The 25451-nt window shown below is 38.6% G+C and overlaps 1 protein-coding gene across 6 annotated transcripts in view; it reads left to right on the top strand.

Annotated features, from left to right (window-relative positions):
• TSHZ3 (teashirt zinc finger homeobox 3) overlaps positions 1 to 25451 on the top strand; it is an 83379-nt gene that overhangs the window by 28151 nt on the left and 29777 nt on the right. Inside the window, exon 2 of one of the 6 annotated variants that reach the window (XM_067004210.1) lies at positions 16970 to 17103. The exons of the other annotated variants lie outside the window; for them this stretch is intronic. Within the exon in view, the coding sequence (XP_066860311.1) occupies positions 16970 to 17103 (134 nt within the window). The remainder of the gene's footprint in view (positions 1 to 16969; positions 17104 to 25451) is intronic. 6 annotated transcript variants of the gene reach the window in all.

Raw genomic sequence — 25451 nt, 5'->3', positions numbered from 1 at the left:
AATCTTTTAAAAATCTTGTTTAGAGCGGAACCTCTGCTTCCGTATTTTGTCAGAGGTAACATTTTCTTTAAAGTGCATCGCTTAGTAAATGAATGAATTTGAGATATTGAAAAGAGTCCGACTGGCAGATTGTCTTATACGTGTGTGTTTCTGACTCTGTACTCTGTTAAAGATGTAGTTCATTAAGAAACCAATCTTCAGCGTTGCTACAAGTGACATGTAAATATCACCGTATATCTCGTGAAATAAGAGATGAATTTGTGCATTGTATTAAAATCCACTACGTAGTAAATAACGTGAAAGTGGAGTTGTACAACTGAAAGCTTCTTCATGGTGCAAAATTACAGGAAATATAAAATGTATGAAGGGTAGCATGTAACTAGAGAGGGAGTTTTTCAGGCGTAGTCCCAAGTGGGGAAAAAGACCGTAGAAGGTGATTCTCCCCCCCACCCCCTTTTTTTTTCCTAGCAAGTAACTTTGAGTTATTGTTTGCAAACACAATTTTTGATGGGGAGGAAATGAAAAAAATCTGTGCAATGGGTTAAGCTGTGTAGCTGATATCCCTGATTCTGAAACAAAAAATGCTAATGTGGCCATAGTTCTTAATTAGTTGCACACCATACTTAATGCCGCAAAGGTCACTTGGTTTTATGATCCAGCTTCGTCTATGAATTTGTATGTTTCCCCCCAAATTTATGTTACTCTTCTATATTTTCTAAGCAATTGAGTGTGCAAATCATGGTTAAAATGCAAACTGGAAAGAAAATGAGAACAATCTGTTTAGTGTGGACAAAGGAGAGATTTTTTTTTTCCTTTTTTTTTTTTTTTTTGCTAGTGTTATTTTCAAATAATGCATAGTCCTAGCATGGAGAGCAGAAGTATTACATTTAACTTCTGTAAGCTGAACAAACAAACCCCAACCAACCTCTCTGTGGACTGTTCTAGGGAAGAACAGAACAGGGTGCTGTTTTTGAGTATCTCTGGAACTGGGCTCGGTGCCTGAAGTCCTTTTCCTGCTAGGTCAAGCCTGTTGCTGGAGGGCCAGATCTCAGCAGGGGCCTCCTGGAGGCTTGGCGAGGCTGTTCAAGACTGGCAGCCATCAGTCATCCATCTGTGACACAGAGTCTGTTTTTGATGGCAGGGATGATAAAAGGCCTGGGAACTGTATAGGCCCTTGTAATCAGGGCCAGTGCTGACATCCTTCTCAACTTTGACAGCTTCTTCCTTTTCTCTCTTCACCGCCAAGACTGTCTCAACTGTTTTTTTTTTTTTTTTCTCTCTCTTGTTTCATGTACTTGATCAGTCTCAGATGCTGGGAATTATTTTTTTCTGAAGGGAGGGGGAGTGTTTCTTTTGGTTTGTGGGTTGGGCAGGTGTGAGAGGAAGTCTGTTTTTTTTTTTTTTTTTGTACTGTAGGCCTGTTGCTAATTAATGTTCCTCCATAAGATTCTGTCGGAGTTGAGTAATGTTTTTGATCTTTATGCCTGATAACTGCATACTTAATGAGATTTCAAAGCTGTGAGTGCAGCTCCCTACAATTATTGACAGATGCCTTTTCTTTGCCATTGGGTTCAGCTTCATAAATCCTCCTGCAGTAATGAGGTTCAGAAGTGCCACCCTGCCAGTGAGCTAATGAAAGAGGGGGGGAGGGAGGGAACAGCTCATGCCTGCCTGACACATTTTTTTCCTTTAAAATTTACTATGCAGATGTCAAGCTGTGGGACGATTACTTCAAACATGCTAATTTTTATCTTGCTTTTGTGTCAAGCCTGCATGCCATGCCCCCCCCCCCCCCAATAATAAATAAAAATAGAAACCTCAACCTATTTAAATTTTTTCAGGGATCATAACTATTGGAGACTTTGATATACGTGTGTTCTTTTCCCGTTTCCAGTCAATGGAGCAGTTTTTTGAAATCCGAAGGGCAAGGAGAGGATTAAAAAAAAAGGGGGGGGGGAGAGGGGGGGGAACAAAAGCAAAAAAGCCCAAACCCCAAGCTCCATCGGCCGCCCGCTGGCCTGCCCTAGCCATGCACTCGAAGCAGCGCAGATTTCATTTTAGAGTTCTGAAACTAAATCCTGGCGGAGAATAGCCACACCATGCCAAACAGTCGATTTCCTTTTCAGCAGAGCCATCCATCACGGACCCACCCTCCCCTCCCGACAGAATGACATGTGTCATTTATCACGCAGGCCCCGCCAGGCAGTGCGGACGGCAGTGTGGGGGCAACACGGGGCTGTGGGGGCCGGGGGCTGCCGGAGTGACCACGGAGATGGTGTTCCCCCGTCTTAGTGCTGCGTTGCGCCGCTTGGCCCCCCGAGGAGCTTTCCCTCCTGTATTCCCTCTCTCTCTCTCTCTTTTTTTTTTTTTTTTTATTTTTTTTAAGTTTGGCAGTTGGGAAAAACTGGCTGATACGTATCATTCAAGCAGCACCAGCTTGCTGGGGGTTGTGTAAATGAATCTGGGAGCTCTTGGTTTCACATGATTCAAACGTGCATTATTGAAGATGGATGTTCCTTAAAAAAAGATTGATGATGGATATCAGGCTTATAGTGCCATTTATCATTTTGAATATTATTTAGACTTGCCGTGTAAAGCTGTAACTTGAGAGTTGGATGAGCTGGGACAGAATGGAGGCCTCGAAGTGCATGCTTTGATTGATGGCTTTGCTTTCTCATTGTTTGTTACCAGATACGAGCCAGTCATTACAGGAGTGCCTTACAATTGTTTTAGGGGCTGGATTTCTGTGTGTGCATGTGCGTGTGTTTGTATAACAGAGAGACAGACAGGCAGAGACAGAGTTAAGTTTTTAGCGAGAGCATTTCAATAATTCTAAAGAATGTAGACAAAGCTATGGCCCATGCAAGGATACCGGCAGTCTTTGCATGAATACAGCTACATGCTGTACATAACACTAAAACATAAGCTGGAGTGCGGCTGTTCCAGCATAGCATTGTCAGACATCATCAGCTCCAGCATAAAAATATGCTGTAAAAATGTGCTTGTGAACAGATTAACACAATCCAGCTTCCTTTTGCTAATAGGCTGTGTTTTGGTCCCATAATAGCAAAGAAAACAAAGTTCTGGAAGATAATCATTTCAGCGTTTACATTTTTCTTTTCTATCCACCCTCTTCACCCAAGGCTGCAGATCTTTGGATCTTGGTGTTTAGTGCCAGGTGTGCAGAAGGCTCCTGGAGGTGGATAGCCTGTCCACACAAACAGCCAGGTCAAGCGCTTCCCTTTTTGAAGCGCCTCTGCTGGAGCCAGGACACCCCCACCTGCTGGAAGAATTAAGGAAGCAGCTTTATACTGGCAATTAGGTCTTAACCTGAAAGTGCAGGCAGCGGTTATCCTGAGATGGACACTCCAGCAACAGAGCGGCGTCAACCACAGGTAGTGCCAGAACTCGGAGCGGTGAGGTATTCATGCACAAATGTCCCCAGACAAGAATCACGTGCAGCCCCCTTAAACTTGTTCCGAGTTGACAAACTATTGCATGTTTCTTGCCTGGCATGTTGTACAAAAATCAAATAAACGGGAGTAGGAGGTAAAATTAGGCTAGAGTAGCTTTTTGTTGAATCAGTCTTCAACTTGCACAGGTAGATGGCATTTTTGAAACGATGCTTGTCACGTGAACTTTTTCTTTGATTGCGAGATGCCTGCCTACCAAGAGGGAATTACAGCAACGTTTAATAAACAGCACACTGTATTTAGGTTGTAACATGTTTCACAGAGCCATCAGTGACTTTATACAAGTTTTATAGAAATGAATTTTTCAGAAGTCTGGCGTTTATTATTCCTTCTACAAACTCAGTTCAGCTTGCTTTTGGTACACTGTGCCAGTTGCCGAAAGGAAGATGAATTCAAGTTTATGCACTTCATTCAAGTCCAGCATCATGAGAAAGCCCTGTAAAAACATAATATTTTCTATAAAGCCTTCAATGGTAGAAGGTAAAACTTTGATTTCCTACCACTGCACTTGTGTAACACAGTAGGTAATTGAAGTACAAGTGCCAATTTGCTGGAACAATTGTAAACACACCTTGATACAAATGGCATTGTTGCATTCTCACTGATTAGAAAACTTTGCTATTAATAGACACAAAGTCCATTTCAGGTGTAATTGGTAAGGAGCTGAGTGCACTCATGGGAAGAAACCTTGTTTTGTTTTTTGTTCGCTTTTATTCTTATCCCTTTTTTCAGTTTTATAGCCAGAGACATGATTTATTGCAGCCATCCATCTTTGGGGCTCATCCATCACATCCTGGTTGCTAGGCAATCATGGCAGCAGCTGTTTGCTTTGAATCAGACAGAAAAGTTGTCAATCATCAAAGGCAGGTGAATAGCATTAGAAACACGCTATTGTCAGACGGAATAATTAATCAAAGAGAGAAAAGATAATTAAAAAGATATGACCCTTGCAAGTACTTGCTCTGGGTTGCCTGGAAAAAAGAAAAACTGCCTGGTCTTTTCTAGACACTTAAGCAGCTGAGGGCTGATAAAATATGCACTCTGCAGTGCATAGTTTTTAATTAATTGAAAAAGGTTCAACATTCAAAGACGATGCTGGAGAAAAGTCTGATTATGAGCAGAAGTAATATTTATTGTTTGTCTGAAAGGCTTGACATGGAGTTCTAACTTTCTGTCACAAATCTCCTGCATGCTTGCACTAAGCCTCTTTCAGCATTGCTATCTCGCTGGCAGTTACTGGAGTGTGTGCTTAGTCCGTCCAAGGAAGGGTCCTATGCCTTTCAGCCAGCCTTTTCATTCTGGGCCACCTTTTCAGGGTATTGTCTCATTTGCCATCCTATGCAGCAGCTATTGGAGTTGCACAAGCTCTGCCATCAGGAAAGCAGGCAAAGCTCGGCAAACCCGCACTATTGCTCTTCGTTCGGTATGGGAAAGATGTTGAGGCAGTAATGATCTCATTTCCAATCAGTGCGTGGAGTAGCAGGCTCTGTGAGCTGGTTCCTCAACCCAATTTTTCAGCAATCCTATTATTTTTAGCTGGAATGATCAAAAGGACGCTGTGAAGCCTAATTTCCAACTCCTCGGAGTTGGGATTACCTGGCAGTAGTTTCAGCATAGCATGCCCCAGCACAGGCTACGTAGGAATGTGCTTCTGGTGGATTGATCGCTGACCTGGTGCCGGCAAGACAGCTGGATAGAGCTCACACTGCCACTGTCCACAGGGGTACTGGTCGGAACGCTATAGTAGACGAAAAGCTGGATGTCTGAAGCCGTAACACTACATGCCGTCATTATGAGAACGGAGTTTCATATTTTTGGTTGTTGGGCGAAGTTCTTACGTAGACCAAGAAAAAATACTTTGGCATCTGTGCATGTTCAGAAGCTAAGATGTCTGTGGACGTACTGATCATACTAGAACATAAGTATCATGATTGCATTAATTGAGTTTTTGTTTATAGTATTTTGTAAACTGTAAAACAGAGGTGAAACAGTGAAACACTTTCCTTCTTTTTTATTGTTTCATTTTTGACTTCATACTTGTTTTACCCTGATTTACAGGAGTGGACAAGGAAACTTCAAGTTTGTGAAGCCAGGAGGACAAAAATACTATTTTCAGTGTTAAAACCAAATAGTGGTGTTGATCATCAGTACGATTTGCAATATATGCTGTGAATTATTGGGAATTAAAAACAGCTGAATGAAAATCTCGTGCACCATTATTGCACATCCCATCCCTTTCACACTGGATAATTCCTTGGATTATTCTTTGCTTAATTCCGTGCAGCAGTGTGTCAAAAGCAGCTCCTCTGCTAATTGTGTGTAGCCTACATCACATTTTCTTCTCTCACACCCTATTTCACTTGTAATCTTTCCAGTATTTACTTAGAGAAGGAGAGAACACAGCTAAGGAGACAGGGTACCATCTGAGAGCTGGGTGTGACACATTTGCTGCGTAGAGCTATATGGTTTCAGCGCTGGTAGGAGGAAGCTAAGGCTGAAGTTAACTTGGATGATTGGAGAAATCTGTAGCTTCAATTAACATTTCATATTAGTGAAGTCTCTGAGTAAACGTTCACCAAAGTTTGTGTGAGAAATACTAAAATCTCTCTGGAAGCACAGCACTATGTATTAGCATTATATATTATTATTATTATTATTGTATTAGCAATATTATTATAATATATTATATATTATATATATTCCTACATATGCTAATATATATATATTAGGAATATTATATACTATATATTTTATATATATATATATATATATATATATAAGGAATATCCTACATACGTTGTGTGAACAAAATCAGCATGACACATGGCTAATGGCACAGCGCTTCTATGTAAAGTTAGGATGTTGTCCAGAGTTGTAGGCAAGTAAATTTTTAATTGGGGTAACTTATTTTTTTCTTCCATAAGTAGCAATAATTCAGTATGACATATTATTGGCATTTTCTGTCATAGGTGTGTAGGCCCTCTGCCTGTACAGGGCAAACAGGCAGATGTTTGTGTGTGGGCATGCCGAGCCTTCTCCAGTGTGTTGTTGCATATTATATAAATGAGGGATAGTCCTGCCTGCATGTAAGGTAACATACTAAGGACTACAGAACTCTTTTCTTCTTTGCTGTGAAACTGATTCTTCTCCTTTTGCATATCTCAACACCTTTGTTGCCTTTTCTAGTATTTGCTGTGTTTCAGATCTGCTGATCACAGTTTTATTTACTGGTAGGGGAACTGTGGCAGTAGTTCCCTCTTGGAGGGATATATAATGCTAATATCAATTGTGTTGGATAAAAGACATAGGGAGAGATGTCTGCGTGTTGTAATATTGCAGCTATTGTTTAGTCCGACAGTGGTTTTCTAGCAAAATATAGACAAAAGTTTCTCATGACACTGTTTCCCTCTGCTCATCAAATTCAGGTGATTTTTTCCTAGTATGTACTTTTCCATGTATGTTCTCAAGAGGAAATGGAATAGCTATTCCCCATTCTCAATATTTATTGATTTGCAGGTGAAAGAGGTTGGACTCTATGAAAGGATTTTTCTGTCCTAGCCCCTTCTTCATCCTTCCCCAAATGCAGGTTTCTTTTGCATTTCTATAAAAGAAACTGCTTGGGAAGTTGAAATACCTTGGTACTGAGTGTGCCAAAGCTAAATTGCTTTTTTGTTCATATGAAGTGAAAAATGGACAGAGTCTGTCAAACATTAGAACTATAACAGATAGTAAACTGTTCTGCTTTAACTGGTGGAAGAATGTGCAAAGGGAGTTTAAAATAAACAGTCAAACAATAATCACGCATTTGCCAGTGTTTAGCTCACCGTGTTAAGCAGAATGCAGTATCTCAATAGGAACCACTGAGTTGCATGATATTTGTATACTGAGGAAAAATATGCTGAGGAAATACAGATAACATGGTTGGCTGAGCTGTGTCCTATGCTCAGCTGCACCGAATACATGTATAATGCGTCCCCCTTCTCCAGTACACACATATGGATATACCAGCCTCTTCCAGTAGAGCTCTCTGGCTCTACTTGTCACTGCTACCTGTCTTACTGTAAGAGGTCCAGAGTACTTCTCACTGTCTTTAGAGAGTATTATGTCCTTAAGGGATTGAGAATATGTGTTTACTTCTGAAGATTTTTGATATGAGATACTTTTTATTCCACATTTTTAAGGTTAGTTGCCCTTTTTATTCCTTTCAGTGTAGCTTGCTTGCTGTTCCATCTTTTATATGCACAGTGACTTTAGGGTTTTGGTCCTACAAGCCTGTGCAGTGATATAGAAATATTTCTTATCTCCAGTTTTCAGTTTGTCAGCGGCATACGAAAAGTCTTCTGCAAGCTAAGCCTGAAGCCTGGAAGATGTCCTGGTGTTCTCTAAGCGAACATCCTTTAGTGTCTGAGCCACATTGCAGTGAAATGTATGAAATACATTTGTATGTACTTATATGATGTAAAGTATGAAAAGTATCTTGTTTTGTTTAGCATGTTCTCTAGGATACCTCTCCAGGAATGATGGGTAAAAGATAATGGTCTTACCGTCATAGGTGCAAGATGACTAACTCATGTCACTTGATAATCCAGGAGTGGAGCCAGATGGCCTTGAAAGTACAGAATAATCAGATGCAAGTCATCAGGCAGTGTGCTACTTTTGCTCTAATGTCTGGGGTAATTGGGTAGAAAGGAGCTGGAGTTCAGGAGAAGGCAGAGGGAAGGGCTAATGCCATCGAGAAGAAAATAGACTGATAGGTGGACATCTAAGCTACTGTAGGGTCTCCAAAATAGAAATATCTCGTTCATTTGTATGCTGTGGTGTTGTTTTAGATTAAGACATGCTTTGCCTTGTATTTATCCCAAAATTCACCTTGCAATTTCTGTATTAATTAGTTAGATAATTTGGGCATAATAGTACAATTCTGGTAACTGCCATAACTTAATGAGTAAAATGGAGAGATGTAAGCTAGGTGGATTAACTGGGTCTGACTTGTTGCAAATTTTATTGGAGGAATATTTGAAAATTAGAAGGTAGAACTTGAAACAGCAAAGACAGTGTGAGAGTGTTTTTTATATGCGGAAATATATCATTTACCCCGGATACCTTGTCTTCCTTTGTTTTTGCTCTGGGCCTGCAATAAAATGCTTCCTATCTATATTAGTTAGCAAATACTCTGATGTAATGTATGAGAATAGTGGTGCATTATTTCCTTATGCTTATATGTTTTCTGTATAAAATAGTCTACCAGTAGAGAAATCGTGCTATGTGATTTAGTTTCATTTTGAGATGGTTAGCTGAATAAGCAGTTGGTCAAGCAAGCAGTAAGCTAATGAAGGAAAAAGAAATAAAATTTTACAGCACATTCTTGTTGTAGGAGCGTGCAACACAAAATTGTGTGACTCAAATGCTCAATCTGGTCTTCATGATTAAGCAATAAACAAATTACAAAACAAAGTTATCGTCCTTTTGAAACTCGTGCTCAGTCGTTGTGAAAAAGCTAAGTATTTAACATTTCTCAAAGGAAAGCGTCTTTTGTTAGTTGACATTCACTGGTAGTAGTTTTTAGTTAACAAAACTATTTGTTTGCATTAGGGTAAAATTAAGAACTTTTTTTTGTAGGCACTAGAGAAATTTTGTAAAGTTAATTTCCAAAATGTTGATAAAAGGAAACAAAATACTTAAAATTCATGATAAAATAACTAGTATGCTTTGTAGCAAGAATTGAAAGAATATGTGTGGATTGTGCTATCAGCTTCATGCAAAACAGAGTTCAGTTATGTTGCTGAAGTGGGTTGCTGTAGAAGGGTCTTTGTTGCGTGTTTGTATCATGCCTGACACAATGGAGTTGTAATCTGTGAGACAGCTTTCCCAGAAGCGGTAGTACAAATTTGTCATAATATCGGCTCTCTGGCATCTCCCACACTTTGCTGCTTATATCCAGCAGAGATGTCCCCTATGCATTTTTTGGAGGGGGGTTGAAGACTGTAAGTAGGTAATGATTGAGGTCTGTCAGATCACTGATGAGCTCCATACTTTCCAGGCAAGACATCCCCCAAAACTTTAAAATGGCAATCTCTTATCCTAAAGAATTTGCCTTGTTACAATTGGGATCTTGGATAGAATTGATGTGGGACACAACCCACTGAGAAAGGAGGTGTTACGGTCTTCCTGGAGCCTGCAGCAGTTGTTGCCTGGCCTGTAAGGCGCTGAGAGCCAGGCTCAGTCGGTCTCTTACAGCACACTGAGGTGGCTTTGTGCTCCCCTGGCCCTACAATGCCCTCGGCCGGCCGGGCTGGTGCGTGGCCCTCCTGCTGCATGTACCTCGGCAGGGGAAAAGCTTCCTGCTGGCTCTCACAGGCCTCAGTGTGGTAGGCCATGCCCAGCATGCTAAGAACTTGCTTAGCTGAACCAAACTCCTGTTGCAACTTAGGTACAACAGCTTTATGTCAGCTGTTATGAGTAGGTCAAGCAGGCTAGGAGTAGTGAAAGTGAATTTAAATGGTATAGGCTGGAGAGGTCTGAGCTCCCTTCCTGGGCCTGCTTCTATCCCAAGGGAGTGTGGAGCCTGGAAGGAGCTGCAAGTGGGCCGTCTGTCCCTGAGCCTGTCCCAGCTGACCAGCCGTGCCCTTCCTGGCAGGCCTTTGTGGACAGCCAGGAGCTTCCAGGGCAGTGTTGCCACGTGCCCTTGCACCTCCTGGATGTCAGCCTGGGTGGCAGAGTTCCCTGTGGGTTATTTTACTTCCAGCTATTCAGAGTTGTTGGTTGCCTGAAGCCAATGGAGTGGCCTGTACTGCTAGGGACTGTCCTTAGGAGTAAGCTGCGGCCTGACACTTCCACTCTTCGCTCCTGTTGAGACCCAGTCCAAAACCTGTTGAATTCAAACACGATTCTATTACTGACTGTGACTGCAGAGGGCTGTCACCGATACCTGTGGTATCAGAGTACAGAATAGAGCTTGCCCTGCGTTACCCAGTAACGTCATGCTACGCTTCTGCTTGTTGTTGGTGTAATGTAGATACATACAGACTCTAGTAGACCCTTCTTGGTTGGATTTTTCAAAAAGCATCTTTTCAAGTAATACACTTTTTTTTTTTTCTTTCATGTTTAAGTGCTTAAGAACCTTTAAGGATTTGGGAGTAGGTGCTAAACGGTTGTTTTTCTTAAGAGGGATGTTATCCTGATGACTTAAACTGGAATGAACGTTTTGTTTGATAGTATTCAGTCAGGTGGAATATTCTGTTCTGTTTCAGAATAATTAGAATAATTATTAGAAATAATTAATTATGCCAAGAAAGTTTTATTATTATTAATAATAGTTTTAAATTATAAATAGAAAATATTATCACAGTCAAGGGTCTGTATTGATAGGTAACAGCATTGTGTATATTTGACCATTAATTCTATTCTAAAAACGGACTGTTTATCCTTACAATTTCAGTACAAAATTACATCTTGTTATGGATAATGTCATGTCTCCCTAAAAATGTGATCTTGATTTTCATCCCATGATGATACTTTATTCAGTAAATCAAAATCTTCCTCAACAGTTAGCAACCAACTTACTTAATGGTTATTTCTGAAATGTTGATACAAGGAATTTAGCAGTTAACAGTGTTTATACATTCCAGAAGCATTAACAGGTTAGGTTATACTGGAATCCAGTAAATATCCGTGAAACGTGCGGGAGAACTGTACGCTATGCTGTATCTCAGCAATCGGCTGCCAGACATCTCATGAAATACCAAGTGTAATAATAAAGTTTATAATGATTATATTGTAAGGAGGCACACATTGTCTATTATCACTGAAAACTGAAGGAGCGAGGCCTATCGCCCAGTGTTTAGACTGTAGTGCTAGAACACTACAGATGTTCTTATCTTCTGGAGATAGTTTTGTACTGAATCAGTGATTTTAAACATTCTTATGTATGAAAAAATGCTCTTTGCCTACGGAGTATTTCTGAAGGAAAATAAAAAATATAGTTTTTATATATGTCAAGGTTGTTTTCCATTTCTGTAAATTAAGTTTGCAAAAGATCCCTAGTAAATTTGTAATTTTTGCAGTAGCTTTTTCCCTTTGCTTGGTGGTGGTCCTGCATAGCTATTTAAAAAGGACATTCTATTAAAATCAGTAAAACATCGGAATTTACTAGGTACAATCTGCATGCTTATAGGTAGTTATGTGCTGGCTGCATTGTACCTGATATATTTCGCAGCTGCAGGATGAGTAACACAAAAGCAAGCTAGGACTCTGAAAACTACTAGTATTTTTTCAGCCACTGTGTGAATAGATGACATTGTCTCAAAATGCATCTTGATCAGAATTTTTTTTTACTTCTGTTCATTATAACAAAACACGGCAAACAAAGACAAAACATCAATTACAGCTGCAGTCTTGAAGTTTGAAGTTGCATTATAGCCATACCACGCTGTATTATTATTATTACTATTATTCTTTGGTGCTTGTATGTATGTAAATTACATTAAAATGTAAGATCAAGGCAGACATGCAATATCAGTGACAAAGGCAGAAGAATGATGTACAAGCTATTAAGAGCTATGAAAAACAAAACAAAACAAAACAAAAAAAGATGCTAATTTGACAGTGAACCAAAACCCACCAATTGTAGAACACGAGAATATTTTACACAAATACTTCCTTAAAGCTCTGTTGTGGCTGTAGCCTCCAATGGCACCTCAAGTCCGTCAGCAGCACTGTTAAAAAAATTCCCTTACGAGGATGCAGTTTTAGATTGGTACCTAAACCTCTGATATTTGCTGTATTATCTTGTTTAGCCTGAAGGCAGGCATGTCTAGATATATTATATATATATATGTGTGTGTTCAAACTGTTTATGCTAACAAATTTTCACAAATTCATTCTTTGAATTTCAGGTTCTCCTATTTTCTAGGGCCTGCTTAGCAAATATAATTTTGTAAGACCTGTCTTTAGTGAGAAGCATCTGGTAAATGCTGGTATTTGGAAGTTTATATAGTTCTATGTACCTTAAGTAGTAATATATTTATTGCATGTCTATAATGGATCCAAAATTTGAAAACATAAGCTGAATTAAAGTGTCAAAACTAGAAGGGGTACATGGTTCGAGAGAGCCTGACTTTTATACACGTGTATAAAAGTGAGAGATTAGATTCCTTAGGTATTTTCATAAATCTGGCATAAGTCCGTTTACTGTACTAATGATTTGCCAACATATATTTTATGAAGTGTATGAGCACAGTGGCACTCAGTGAGATACACGGTTCCCTACCAGCAGTCTTTAAAACTTTTTGCTTTCTTTCATGTTTGTTCCCAGGAAAATGCACTTGAGGTCTTTCCTACACATGAACAAATCCAGAACACTCAATTTTTAGGAGAGTGTAGCTAGATGTTAGTGGGTCTGTTAATTGCCAGCCAAAGGAGGTTGGGGTCGTAGATAATACTGGTATAATGTTTTGCTTTCTTTTTCCTGAGATAGAATAAAACTACTTAAGGAAGTAAAATGTTAGTGTTACCTGTGTTTTTAGTTATCCCACCGTTTTGAAGGAGTCTGGAAGAGGGAATTTTCATCTGTATCTATGCACAGGTATCAGAACATTGCTACCATGTCATGGTTATGTTGCTAGAGGTAGCATGGGTCAGTCTTGGGCTGATGTGCTTGTGAAAGTGGCAGCTATGCAGCTTGCCCCTGGAAGCAAGGCTTAAAATACTGAGCTTGTGAGTTTTTGTACTAAGTGGTGTGATTTTGAACTTTCCTATTTTTACATCTTCTTGGTAATGTGAGTGATTGTGGATTTAAGAAAAAGTAATTTATGATTCTGTGATAATGCTGTGAGTTAGGAATTCCTGAATTTTCTTGGAATTCCCAGGGAAGTCACAGATTTTTATATAACTATGTTTTCAAGCTATAAAATGGTTGGGGGGGGGGATATCTTACAAGAGAATTCAGAGAATTAATGCTTACATACACAGTTTTGTAATTAAACAGTGATGTGTAGGTGATTCTTTTGAGGTAGAGCTTATAATTAAATATTTTGTTTTGCTGTATATTCTTACCCTTTGCAATGGTTTAGCAATATCTGGTCTATGATAAGTCCTTCAATAGAAGATGAAGGCAGTTTAAGGAAAATGAACTTGTCTTTTTAACTTGTGGAAGGAAGGGGTCTCCTTTTTAAGTTTTACAATTCAAGAACTAAAGTGGAGGTTAAACAGCTGCAAAGAAAAAAAGAATACTTTTACTGGTCAAATGATTCTACACTGAAAAGGAAAGAAAGCAAACAAAAAATCCTCATCAAGTTCTCTGTGAAACAGACAAAAAGGAAAAAGTCTAAAGAAGGCCAAAATGGCTAATGTTACAGTTGTCACAATTACTCATATCCTATGCTAAAGATTGAGGAAGCTAGGTAAAAATGAGCCAAAACGGGTTTTGGATCTTGTGGATAAGGCTTCTGTTCATGTCAATATTTGCATCTGAGTCTCAGTTCAAAACCTGGCCTTACTCTTTACAAAAAGCTACATTTGTCTCTAGTTCTGAAATCAAAGATGAACAGATTCTGCATACTGTATGTAAATTGAACTGTTTTTTTTTTTTCAGATATTTGCACAGAATCACAAGTCTTATTTTAATTCATTGAAATTTTCTTCAGTTAATTATGGCATATTGTTAAGCCTAATTTTAGACAATTTCAGGAAAATACATTTACTGAAACACTTTAAAATTTTACTTCTTAGGTCATTCACTTATGTATTTTTGCAGATAAATAGTATGGCCCTTATCTATCACTTAACTACATCAAGACTACTCATGTGATTGCTGAACAGGGTTTACTCTTCTGAAAACAGTGCTTCCCGGACAATATACAAACAAACATATTCTATACTTTATACATGCGTGTAACAGGAAGCATAATTCCTATGAGGTGGTAGAACGATCTCTCTCCTTATGCAGATGTATAATAATATATCCTCATGTATATACATGAGTGCAGTATTTTTCAACAGAATCTTTATAATGTACCTGTGTAATTTATTAAAATGGGAACCTCCTAATTTGCTATTGTCCTGGGAGTAATCTTCATACAGCAGCTTGTAAAGAGCTTCAGATACTTGCCATTTCAGTAATTGCTCATCTGCATCACGGGCAAGTTTTTCACTTCTTCCCGTAAATACCGATTTCCCCCCACCCTCAGTTATGCCACTTAAAGCCCAAGTCAGTTGAGAAGCAGTCAACAAGAAGTACTCGGAACTTTTTTAGACTCATAAGTAGCTCTGATATTAACTAGCCTTATCATTTGTGTGTAAAAAGACATATTAAGTAATTTTGTAGCATATATTACTTATAGCATTTTTTTCTTCTTTTAAATCTTATCACAGTTCTGTACATAAGTAAAGTATTTGACAATAGTCCAATTAAAATAGCTAAAAAAAAATTCCTAAAATGAGTTGTAGAAAACTGTGTGGTGTCTATAAAACATATGATAATGTGGCTTAGAACAGAAGTTTTATCGTATTTAGTTGAGATGATACTAATACCCATGTGTGGCTTTGAGTATACACACAAGTGCTCACTCTGTATGTTCTCAGTTTCAGTTTTTAACATTTGTTTCACTTACATCTTCTATTCTGATTATTTACTGTAAAGCAGTCTTTGTTTCATTGATTTCTGTCTGTCTACCAAAGAGTAAAGTTAGCTCCTCTAACACACACATCTGTCAGTACTGTACCAGGAGTCAATCCCACAAGAGAAAAATTGAAGAAATGAAAACAAATAACTTATAAAATAAAGTGACAATAATGTGCAGTAGCATAAAGATTGCTTTGGGCTGCTTTTGAAAAAGACAGCTAATGACTTGCCCTGTTGTATGGGAACGGTGCAGATTCATGTCTCCACATTTAATGCGTAAGTATAAAGAATGCAGTGCAAACCAGAGGTCAGGGATGGGGAGAGCACAGGGCAGGTTTTTAATTGTATTTTTGCCTCTGCTTTGACTTTGGACAAGTCACATTACAGGCAAAATTCTGCACGTTCACATTTTGTCGCTTCTTGTAAATAAGGTTATCGCTGGCATTGGTGTACTGTGACTGAGATTGTCAGAATCAGGCCCAGAAGTATTACTGTGTTTTTTATTGTATTTCACATGGCTCCAGATGTTAACTGACTGACATTTGTGAATCTTTTAAATTCCTCAGGAAAAGGAATAGAACAATGCAACTTTAGAACATTTATTAAAAATGTACGCTTTTGTTTAAAAGCATTAGTTTCTTTTTCAAACAAATGATCTATGCAGTAGAATTTCAATAACAAGCACATATATAAAGATGTATTTACACAAACAACTGGTAGTGTGCACGTTTAACATTTATGAATACTGGCCTAATATGGCTGGAGTATTCAAGTCTCTTAAGATTGTAATTGAAGTAACATGATATAAATGTAAACTGTAGCTTAGAGCACACAGAGCATACAAGACAGTTTGACACCTTCATTTCAGCAGTAAGAAATTACCATTGTCTCTTGTTCCTTGCTTCTAGCTTATATGACCAAGCCAAAAAGTAATTACACAATTAGGGTTGACATACTGGTTCCTGTAATATTTCTTCTCTTAGTTTTTTGGTGGCTTATTTCTACTTCAGATTTTCCAGTCCTTTGTAATTCATACCAAGATGTCCGTTTTCATTGCAACAAATTTACTCATGAAGATTGCAAGTCTTGCATAATTTAATGATGAAAAGGCAGCATTTCATTTTCTCCAAATGTAGTTATTTGTAGATTAAAGATAAACATTTGTGGAGCTAATATGGTTTTTGTAAGAACTTTGTCACCAACTTGAACATTGAATTGTTATGTACAGCCACTGAAAAGTATTTCTGTGTAAATAATGTAAATATACATTTTAAAAAGAAGGATGTGCAGCAATGTGCCACTGATTATCTGAAAGGGAGCCACTCTGCACAGAGCAGGTAATGTTTAGCTTCCTTTGTTCTGAATGTGTAGAACAGGAGTTATTAAAGTCTTCCAGCTCCTGCTGGCACTTGATGGTGAGCACAGGGCAGCGGCTGTGGGGCCAGGGGGTGGAAGTGTCCGCCAGCCCTCTGGGTGGCTGCAGGTAGGCAGCAGGTCAGGTGGAAAGCGACTGCGCTGCTCGTCTTGTCCTCAGCTCAACTTGGCTCCCCATTTCTGTTCCTTATTTCTGGGATGTGTAATGCAGGTTCAGATTCCTGTAATTTTGTAGCTGAAGATTTGCCCTCTCCAGGAATATTACAGAACAGTTGTTGTGCTTCAGTTCTCGCCTGGTTATGTAGATATGCTTGGGTCTTTGCTGGGATTATGTAAAAGGTGTACTACAAGGTATTGTTAATTTGTTCGATGGGGCTTTTTGGTTCTGATTTTTTTTTTAAACAACAACAAAAATCCTCTGTGATTTTTGAACATTCCTACAAGTGTATCTCAAGCCTTAGAAAAGACTGACAATGCGACAGGGATGCTCTGTGTGTTTCAGCTGCAGGGTTGGACGTCTACTGCAGAACCGGGTGCCCTTCACTTCTGTAGCTGAGCTGGCTGTTCAACTTTCTTGTTGTGAGGGTTCGTTGTGTTTGATCTGGACACAGGAGCTTCATCTCATCTTGGATCCTGGTCTGTCATTATATAAAATACATTGGAGGGCTGGGAAGGAAGTATACTGAGTTTGCTGGTGACACGCCAAGTAGAGGGGGGTTGCCAAGTATTAATCATTTGTATAAAGCTGCATCCACTGTTCAGCCAAATGAATCTGTTCTGCCTTGGTTTCTCACAGTGACAGTATCAAGATATCAGTAGTTTTTGTAATAAAGTTGTCCTATTACATGGTCTTTTAATTCTGCTATCTCCTCTAGAGTCTGGTGCCCCTAGGAAGGGAATTCTCTCCTCCTAGAATTGCCCTCTGTGAGCTTCCCAGTTGGAGGGTAGACTACACCTACAGGTGTAAAATAGACTTTTTGCTCTTTAAAATTAATTCTTCCCCTCCCTCCCCTGCTCTCTGATATGTCACTAAGTTGCAGTATCTTTTCTGCAGATCAAGGCCTTCGACTTTCAGCAGTACTGCGTTACAGTGAGCATTTCTACAGAAAAAGACAGAAGGGGAGGGATGCTTCTTGTAACAGGCTACTGCTGTTTCAGCCAGTTATTTTTTTAACTATGAAATGAGAGTACATGTAGAGGCTATTAAACCATTAATTACAGTATGTACTTCTTTCTCTACACACAGACAAAACACAGTTAAGAGGTACCAGAGAGAAATATTTTAAATTTAAAATTAAGTGCAGGATGTGAGATTTTAAGCAGGAGCCATGCACAAAGTTGTATTTTTTTTTTCTGATGGAGTTTATACCAGCATTTTCCTTAATTATTCTTGATGTTTTGCCCATTACACTATTAGCTTCTGCAGAGGACAAAGATAAGTTGCCAGTATCTACAAGAGCAAAGTGTGAAAGCATTTAATTATTGATATCTTAGTAGCCAAGGTTCCAAAATGACGTTGTCAAAATCCATAATGATCAGACAGAAAATGTATCAGCCTGTCATTGAAAAATAGGGATCAAGCCATGCAGTACCTGAGCATGCACGATCCCAAGAAATTGAAGTACCTGTTTCCTGTATTTCCAGTGCCTAACTGCTTTAACCAGCATATTCCTCTGTGAAAATTCTTCTTATTAATGTTCTCCTCGTTTTTCATTTTAATTTTAGCCTTTTCTTGATTGTTAATCTAATACATACGTTTCACTAAATGAACTCATGCTTTTTCACTGGTTAGATCACTAAATCAGTTAAACGGCCAAGAACAGTCTAACATTATAATACTAGTGAACTCCATGTTCTTCATCTCTTCAAAACACAGGTTTCATTAACAGAATAGAATTGGTAGCCGATTAGTACATATTTTCTCTGTATTTTGTATTAAGGATTTTTTTTTTCTCTGTCCTGCTGAAAACCGTGGGATGCATCCATGGTCCTTGCAAAAATCACTGCCATGCACAGACCTGTGTTTGCAGCTGCTGGGAGCAGGAGCCGGTGGCTGTTGTCCCAGCCCACAGAGGCTGAGGGTACCAGCAGTCAGGCCACTATGAGCATCCGTCCCTGCCACATGCCCGGTGGCCTGCCTCCCTGCCTGGCCACCAGCAGAGGCTGGAAAGTGTGCAGGAGGGAGGAGGGCATTTCACATGGTTTTTGCCAGCATTGTCACCCACCTGAGTTTACGGCACGTGTCACGTCAGATCACGCCCAGGAAAAGGGCTACCTTACCGTTGACTCCTTTCACGAGCAGATGCAGTTTCACAAAGCTAAAGATCTTCAACTGTGCCATGTGTTTCCAAAATGGGTTTTGCACGGTTTTCGTTGGGTGATTGAAAAGTTGCCCTACTGCTTCTCTGTCCTCTCCTCTGTAGCATGATTGTCTACCTGCTGATACACCACAATAGCTAAGACCGCAGGGAGTAAGCAAGATTGTAAACAAATAAATCAGAAAAGTTACCTGAATATATATTGAAATAATTGAAAGTTACTTTAGTATATATTTAGTCTATGGCCAATTAAAAAAAAAAAAATCCGTCACTGAAGTATCTTTACCATTAATATATTTAATTAAAAGATACTTCTGTGTTCCATTTTTCACTCTCTTACAGGTGCCAGAGCTTTCGTGTTTATTAATAGCATTAGATCAATTAATGCAGATGTTTGATTTCAGACACTGGGATATGTTGCAGGTTAATCTTTCTAGAAGGATACACTAATACTATTTTGGCTTCCTTTGTTTCAGGAAGTGTTTTGTGAACTACTTTTAAAATAGGGATAGTATTGTAAGAAAAAAATATTTTTTCAGAATTGCTTCTGTTTCGAATGCTTCTCTAATTCTGTTTCCAACAGGGGATCTTAGTGTGTAAGATACCACTACAAAATTCTTATATTATAGGATATGTATTTCATAGAGACAAAGCTATTTAGGATTATTTTCTTCGGTATACTAGAGGCTTTACTTTCTTTTTTCAGTGATTATGTCTCACAGCTTAAATAGATTAAATGTGGGTATTTAATTTGTACCGCAGTGCTCTGTCTGAACTTGCTATTGTTACAGGTACAAAGGGATGCTTACAAAATGGTCAGTGCTGCAATACTCTTGTACAGCTACTGCAAGGCAAATACTGTTAAGGGTGTCTCTGCACAGCATGGAGTGCAGTAGGTGACTGGAAATAATATTTTCAGCTTTTGGCAAATAATGTTCAAGAATTACGATTTAATTATTCTTTTTCAAAGAACAGGTAATTGATGATGTCTGTGTAATGTTTAGGGACATCTCATCAGCGTTTTTTTAACCATTCCTGTGAGAGAAATACTCTCATAAAATTATGATTTCTTTGCTTTTTCTAACACTAAAATGTGAGAATCAGCTCATTTATCTGGGATCGTTCTTTGCATACCCCCAGAGCTTTACATTCTTCCTGATCTGCTAAATGAGTAATACGACATATTTTTCACCAAAAGCAAATACAGCCCTTGTTTAATAAACTTCATCCCTTTTCCTACCTCTCCACTTTTCTTTGAACCTGTAGTGTCTGAAAGATATGAAATTGATGCCATATGAGTAATGCTATGTGCGAATGTAATGGACTACACATAGAAATTAACAGCAGTTATTTTACATTATTTCTTATGTTTCCTTTGATGTCATGTGTCAAGATGGAGTGGAGGGTATTAGGACAATTATTTGTGTTTGAACTTGGAGTTGTTCTTTATTTTTATGGCAGCAGTGACTGGGGGCCCTGTGTGGAGCGAGGGTCTCATGGTATGAAATGCACTTGAGGAGCATGTGAGGGTGCAGGCCTTGCCCTGTGAAGAGCTTGCAGGATAACTTAGTCAACATTATTTTAACCTCTCAAAATATTACTTCTTTTTCTTCCTTACTAAAAATAAAAATGAGAAACAGTTTATATAACGTCACATTTGAGGCGAGGGGCAGTATTTTGATGGTGCCCAAAGCATGCTACGGGGTTTCCTTGCCATACCAAGGGGCTTATTACCTGGCTGTGAATCTTGGCTGAAGCTTGGAAGAAAACAGTTTGAAAATCCTGTGCTGGCTGCTGTTGTTTTTAGCCAATTCTAAAGGATTTTGGTACTCAAATTTCATTTTAATTTCACTTAGAATTAGGCACTTCTAGCTGCCTTTGAAAATCCCAATGTCAAAGGAAAAAGGCAAACTTGCAAAAACTATACAAATAAAGGTGAGGTTTACTAGTTTCAGACAAATGATTATGTTCACGTTTATAAAAAGACCTTGATTTTCATGAACCATTGTGTTCCAGTGCTTGCCGCGGGCATTGTGAGAGTAAAGCATGCGGGGCAGTTTTGAACAGGACGGCCTGGCTTGTGTGAGGATGTTGGCACGGGGCCATGGCCGGAGCTGGGGCCTGGCTGTGGAGAGCGGGCCTGGCCCATGTCCTCCGTGTCACAGGAAGCCTTGACAAGGTGCTGCCTCGAGTTGGTGAGGACCCGCATTTCCAACGCTGAGTGTGAGGGGATCCGCATGTTTTTTGGCGAGAGAAGGCCACATGTAGCAGTTGCAGGTTATGCGTACAGTGTATTGCTTTTTTTCTTTTTTTTTTTCTAGGTCCTTTCAATATGTCAACAATAACTGCACTTGTGTAGCTTATTGCTGCAGATGCTCACAGAGAAGTTCTTAAGTGTGAATTAATTAATTATAACATCATGATACGAAAGCCAGATTCTACATTAGTATGCATGCCATTAAAACCAGTGGAGCTGCTTTTAAACCCACAGGGAACTTGACCCAAAGGTGTATAATGGTGCTTCTTGGTTACTGCAATCATTACAGTCCTAGAGAAGGAGAAGGTGATGGGGATGAAATGTGTTGGCTGAAGTCAGAGGAAATCAGATCTTGGAATAAACTCGAGAATCTGGACTCCAAGTTTTTTACTGCTGTCTCACAAGCTTGTATCTGTGGTAGGGTTTTCTTAGATTTCTGACTGTAGTAACGTAAAACTATTTTATTTTTTTAATTCAATTTTTGTATAATTCATGAAGCATACTCTTTAAGCTTTCTGTGGAGGACACAGCAAATACCACAGCTAAACTCTTATCTCTTTTCTTTGTTTAAAGTTTCTTTTAGTTATTTTCATAGGTTTGAAAGTTTCTATTCTTAGTTGTAATACCATTGGAAAAGACTTTTTTCTTGCCCAGTAGCTTATATTTTAGGGGAAATAAAAGGGACTCAACAAATTTTCAACCTCTTGGTAATAAAATGGAACTATGTGTTTTTGTGCTTATACTTAGGGAAAAAAAAAAGGAAAGAAAAAAACAACTATATATTGAAAATGATTTTGCCTTCATTCATTTGTAAGAATCACCACGTAATTACCTTGGTATAGAGAGAAACTTCTGGGGTAAACTTTACCACTTTGGTAAAGTACAGTGGTGGCTTTAATCGAGAAAACTTTGCTAAATAGCTCTGTATTTAAGTTAACTTTCAGTGAACCCAAAAGTAACTTGAGTATTTGGCAGCAGGGAAAAAGCAGTTGCCTGTTATTTTGGAACGTGCTTGTTGCTCCCAGTGATGGTCAGGACTTGTAGAAAAAAGGCTAAAAAATGAGGCTAGAAGGCAGGACCTCTCAGCATCCAAAAAGCAGACTTTTTCAATATCAAATAAGGAAAAACTGCTTTTCCAGGGAAGAACCTTAAGGTGAATTGTAGCTAGGTTTCAAATGGAAAATTGTGCATTCCCCTGGTGTCCTCACAATTTTATTGCAGAATCCAGAGTGATGTCTAATTTGAAGTAAGTTGTCCATTTTTTTTCCATGATTTCTCAGGAACATTTTTTCCTTTGACTTAAGCCTTGTATTTTCAAGCAGACCAATTTTGCTGTTCATACAATTTGCGGAGAGGGAGCAAAGGAGGGACTAAAAATAGAGCTTATAATGGAACCTGGGTATGTTCTTAACCGTGGTGAGACACTTATCTGTCCATTATGTTGTTGACTAATGTTAACTTGTGTGCTGCCTTTGTAATGTATTACATTAAAGCAAATGAAGCTATTGTGTGATGTATCAAGATACAGTCACGTAGGTTGCCTGGCTATTTGCTCTTGTTAGTATTGTATGTGATGGACTTTAATAGCTGTGGAGGGCTCCTGGAGTTACTTAGATCAACAGTACACGTTTTTTTGTCTTATCCTGGAGTTGGCTTGCATGTTGGACTTGCATCAGCTCTGCTGGAAGTTGCACGAGTGTGTTAGAGTGAGTGAGTGTGTGTGTGTCTGTGTGTGTGTGTGTTACAGATCTGTAGAGAGCTTCCACAAATGCTCGGCTGGCTCCAGGCAGGGTCTGCAGGCACTGGGGGTATCAGTGCTCTGCTGTCTTAAAACCCCTTCCACTTGTATTCAAATCAAGTAAAGCCCTGTGGCTCTTACTGCGTTAACATAAAGCAGCAATAATACCTTGGATGATGTCTTTAAATTGTGCTTGAATGTACTTTTACAAAATTCAAGCTGTAGGAAGTCAAGGAGGTGTGTTTAGACCAGATCTCTTATTTTTGGCTCTCATTTCTAAAATGTTTCTAAAATTTCTCAAACTCTTGGCTCTCATTCTGAAAATGTCATTGTATTTTACAAACAAGGTTATTACACGTGTTATGTTAAGGTATATATTTAATCTGCATAGCTGTGGTTCACACAAGGAGTCTCCTGGTTTGCAGCATGCACATCAGATACCTCCCTCTTCCTCTCTTGTTGATCCAGGGGCATTCTGAAGGGCCGGTACCAGCTCTGTCATGGTGGGTCGTGAGTCATGGTTGGACCCAGAAGTAAGTTGGAAATTCAGAGATTGGGCCTTTAACTCTCGTGGCACTCTGTCCATGCATGCTTAGTGCCTCCCTGTCCCTGCGTGTGAATTCAGCCATCGCACACTTTAATATACGCTGTTTTGGTAATCCGAAAGTGGTGCATTTTTTAGTTTGCGTTTTTGTTTGTTTGTAAGTTTGCTCTGGTGCTTCAATGGTGAATAAATATTTGACTTCCTTTTTTTTTTTTTTTTCCTCCTGAAAACAGTTCTTTTTAGAAGATTGAAAAATAAATTTCTTTAATATTTGTGGGCACATTTCTGTCGCTTTCTCAGCGGTGTTTCTTTAGTGACAGCACGACTGGTTACTTTTAGAAATCTTACGAAAACCAAGTAGTCCTCAACCTGTTGCCAAGCATTGTTCTTCAGTACGTTTTACAAGAGGTACTTTTCTTGTTGTTTTCATGTTAATAACATATTACTTCTGCAGACATGATACCACTTATTTTCTGCCTTAAGAAAAGCATTTGTTCATGAGGAAAATACATCTATTTTTAGATCAAATGTTCAGTACAAACAAAACACAAATTGTAAAGAGCATGTATGGACACATTCATATGTGTTCAGCTACATGGTTGGCAATGTGGAGGTGTAGCTTTGTGCGTGAGGGCTACAGATACTCTGCAAGGAAGGGCTCGGGGTCTGGCTGCACTTTCATGTTTGAGTTGTGCTTTCAGGATTATGCATTTGTCAGGCTAGTGCTGGTCAGGTTAGAGGCTTTCCTTCGCTATGGGCTCTTGTTAACAGAGGTTTTTACAGAGTTTTTTTTTTTTTTGAGATGGCAGGCTTGCATGCTATATTGAATGAACTTTCTGCTAAGTTTCTGAGCAGAAGGTGGTTTATAAAAATAATTGCTCTATGTGTTGATAACATCTTTTGTCATAATCGCTTTACATTGTTTTAAATAAAAGAATAAGAATAATAGAAGACATTGCAGAAAGTGAATTTTTTGTTCTATTATTCATGATACTAAAAATTACCCAAAATAAGTATCTTGTGCAAAAAAATAAAGAGAGAGATTTAGTTCCAAAAGTAGATAATTTATATCAGTCTATACAATGAACCAGCTAATGATCCTTAGTCTAGAGAGGGGCAATGCTTTTATACTGTTTTTCCTCTTTTTTATGAATAGAATTGTACAAAAAAAGTTCCCATTGTGTAGTACTGTGAGTTTTGTACAACCATCTTTTATCAACAGATGGCAACCAGAACATGAAAAATAATTAAAAAATAAAATGAAAAGAAACCCAGAATGAATTAAAGTGCTTCTTTGCGTTCTGATCTGCATTTTTGGTTTAGAATTTTTATGGTGAATTGCCATATTATCTGTTATATCAGTTTACAATGAGGCTCCTATCAGACATAAAACAGATTTATAATACTATTAAAACACAATATCAAAGAATGAATAAGCAATTCAATAAAATTACAATAACACAAAGATAAAATGAAAGCCTTTTCAATAACAGTTTTATGCAAGAACATTTTGCAGATAAATATGTGTTTATAGATCTTTTAAATGCACATTTATTATACTGCTCCTAATAGAGCCACAGGGGTTAATTTTTTCTGTGTGTTGTCTTTTATAAGTGGTTCAAAAGCCAGCTGCAAAACTCTTCAATAGATTGTTCTGTATCTTTGAATTGATTTTGGTAAAGGGAGCATTTACAGTACTACAGTATAGTTTGTATGTACACACGAGTCAATACGAGTGTGCCGTGTATTGCTGTGTGCACTAGACAACCTTATTAAAATGAAGGCAATTCCAAGCCAAAAAAGAAAAAAATATATAGATTTTTTTTTCTAAAATGTACGTAGATGCATTTTCATTATTGTATCTTTACTTTAGCATTACATTTATAACGGGTTTCTTTTGGATCTGGTAGGGAGCCTAAACCTGGAGTTTATAGGAGGTTATCTGAAGAACGTTATACATGCTGTTTGAATAGTTTTTCTGCCTTGCTACAAAAGGAGAGGGAGGGGTGGAGTGGAAGCCAGCTTCAGCTAATGTTATGTTCCTATACGTGTTATGTCATGCAGCAGTCATGATGTCTGGCTCAGTGGTGTCTTAATTACGCATCCTGTTTACATCCTTTGTTTTTA

This window comes from Anser cygnoides, chromosome 12, assembly GCF_040182565.1.
Source record: "Anser cygnoides isolate HZ-2024a breed goose chromosome 12, Taihu_goose_T2T_genome, whole genome shotgun sequence".
Classification (NCBI taxonomy): domain Eukaryota; kingdom Metazoa; phylum Chordata; class Aves; order Anseriformes; family Anatidae; genus Anser; species Anser cygnoides.
This window is presented reverse-complemented; position numbering and strand designations above follow the sequence as displayed.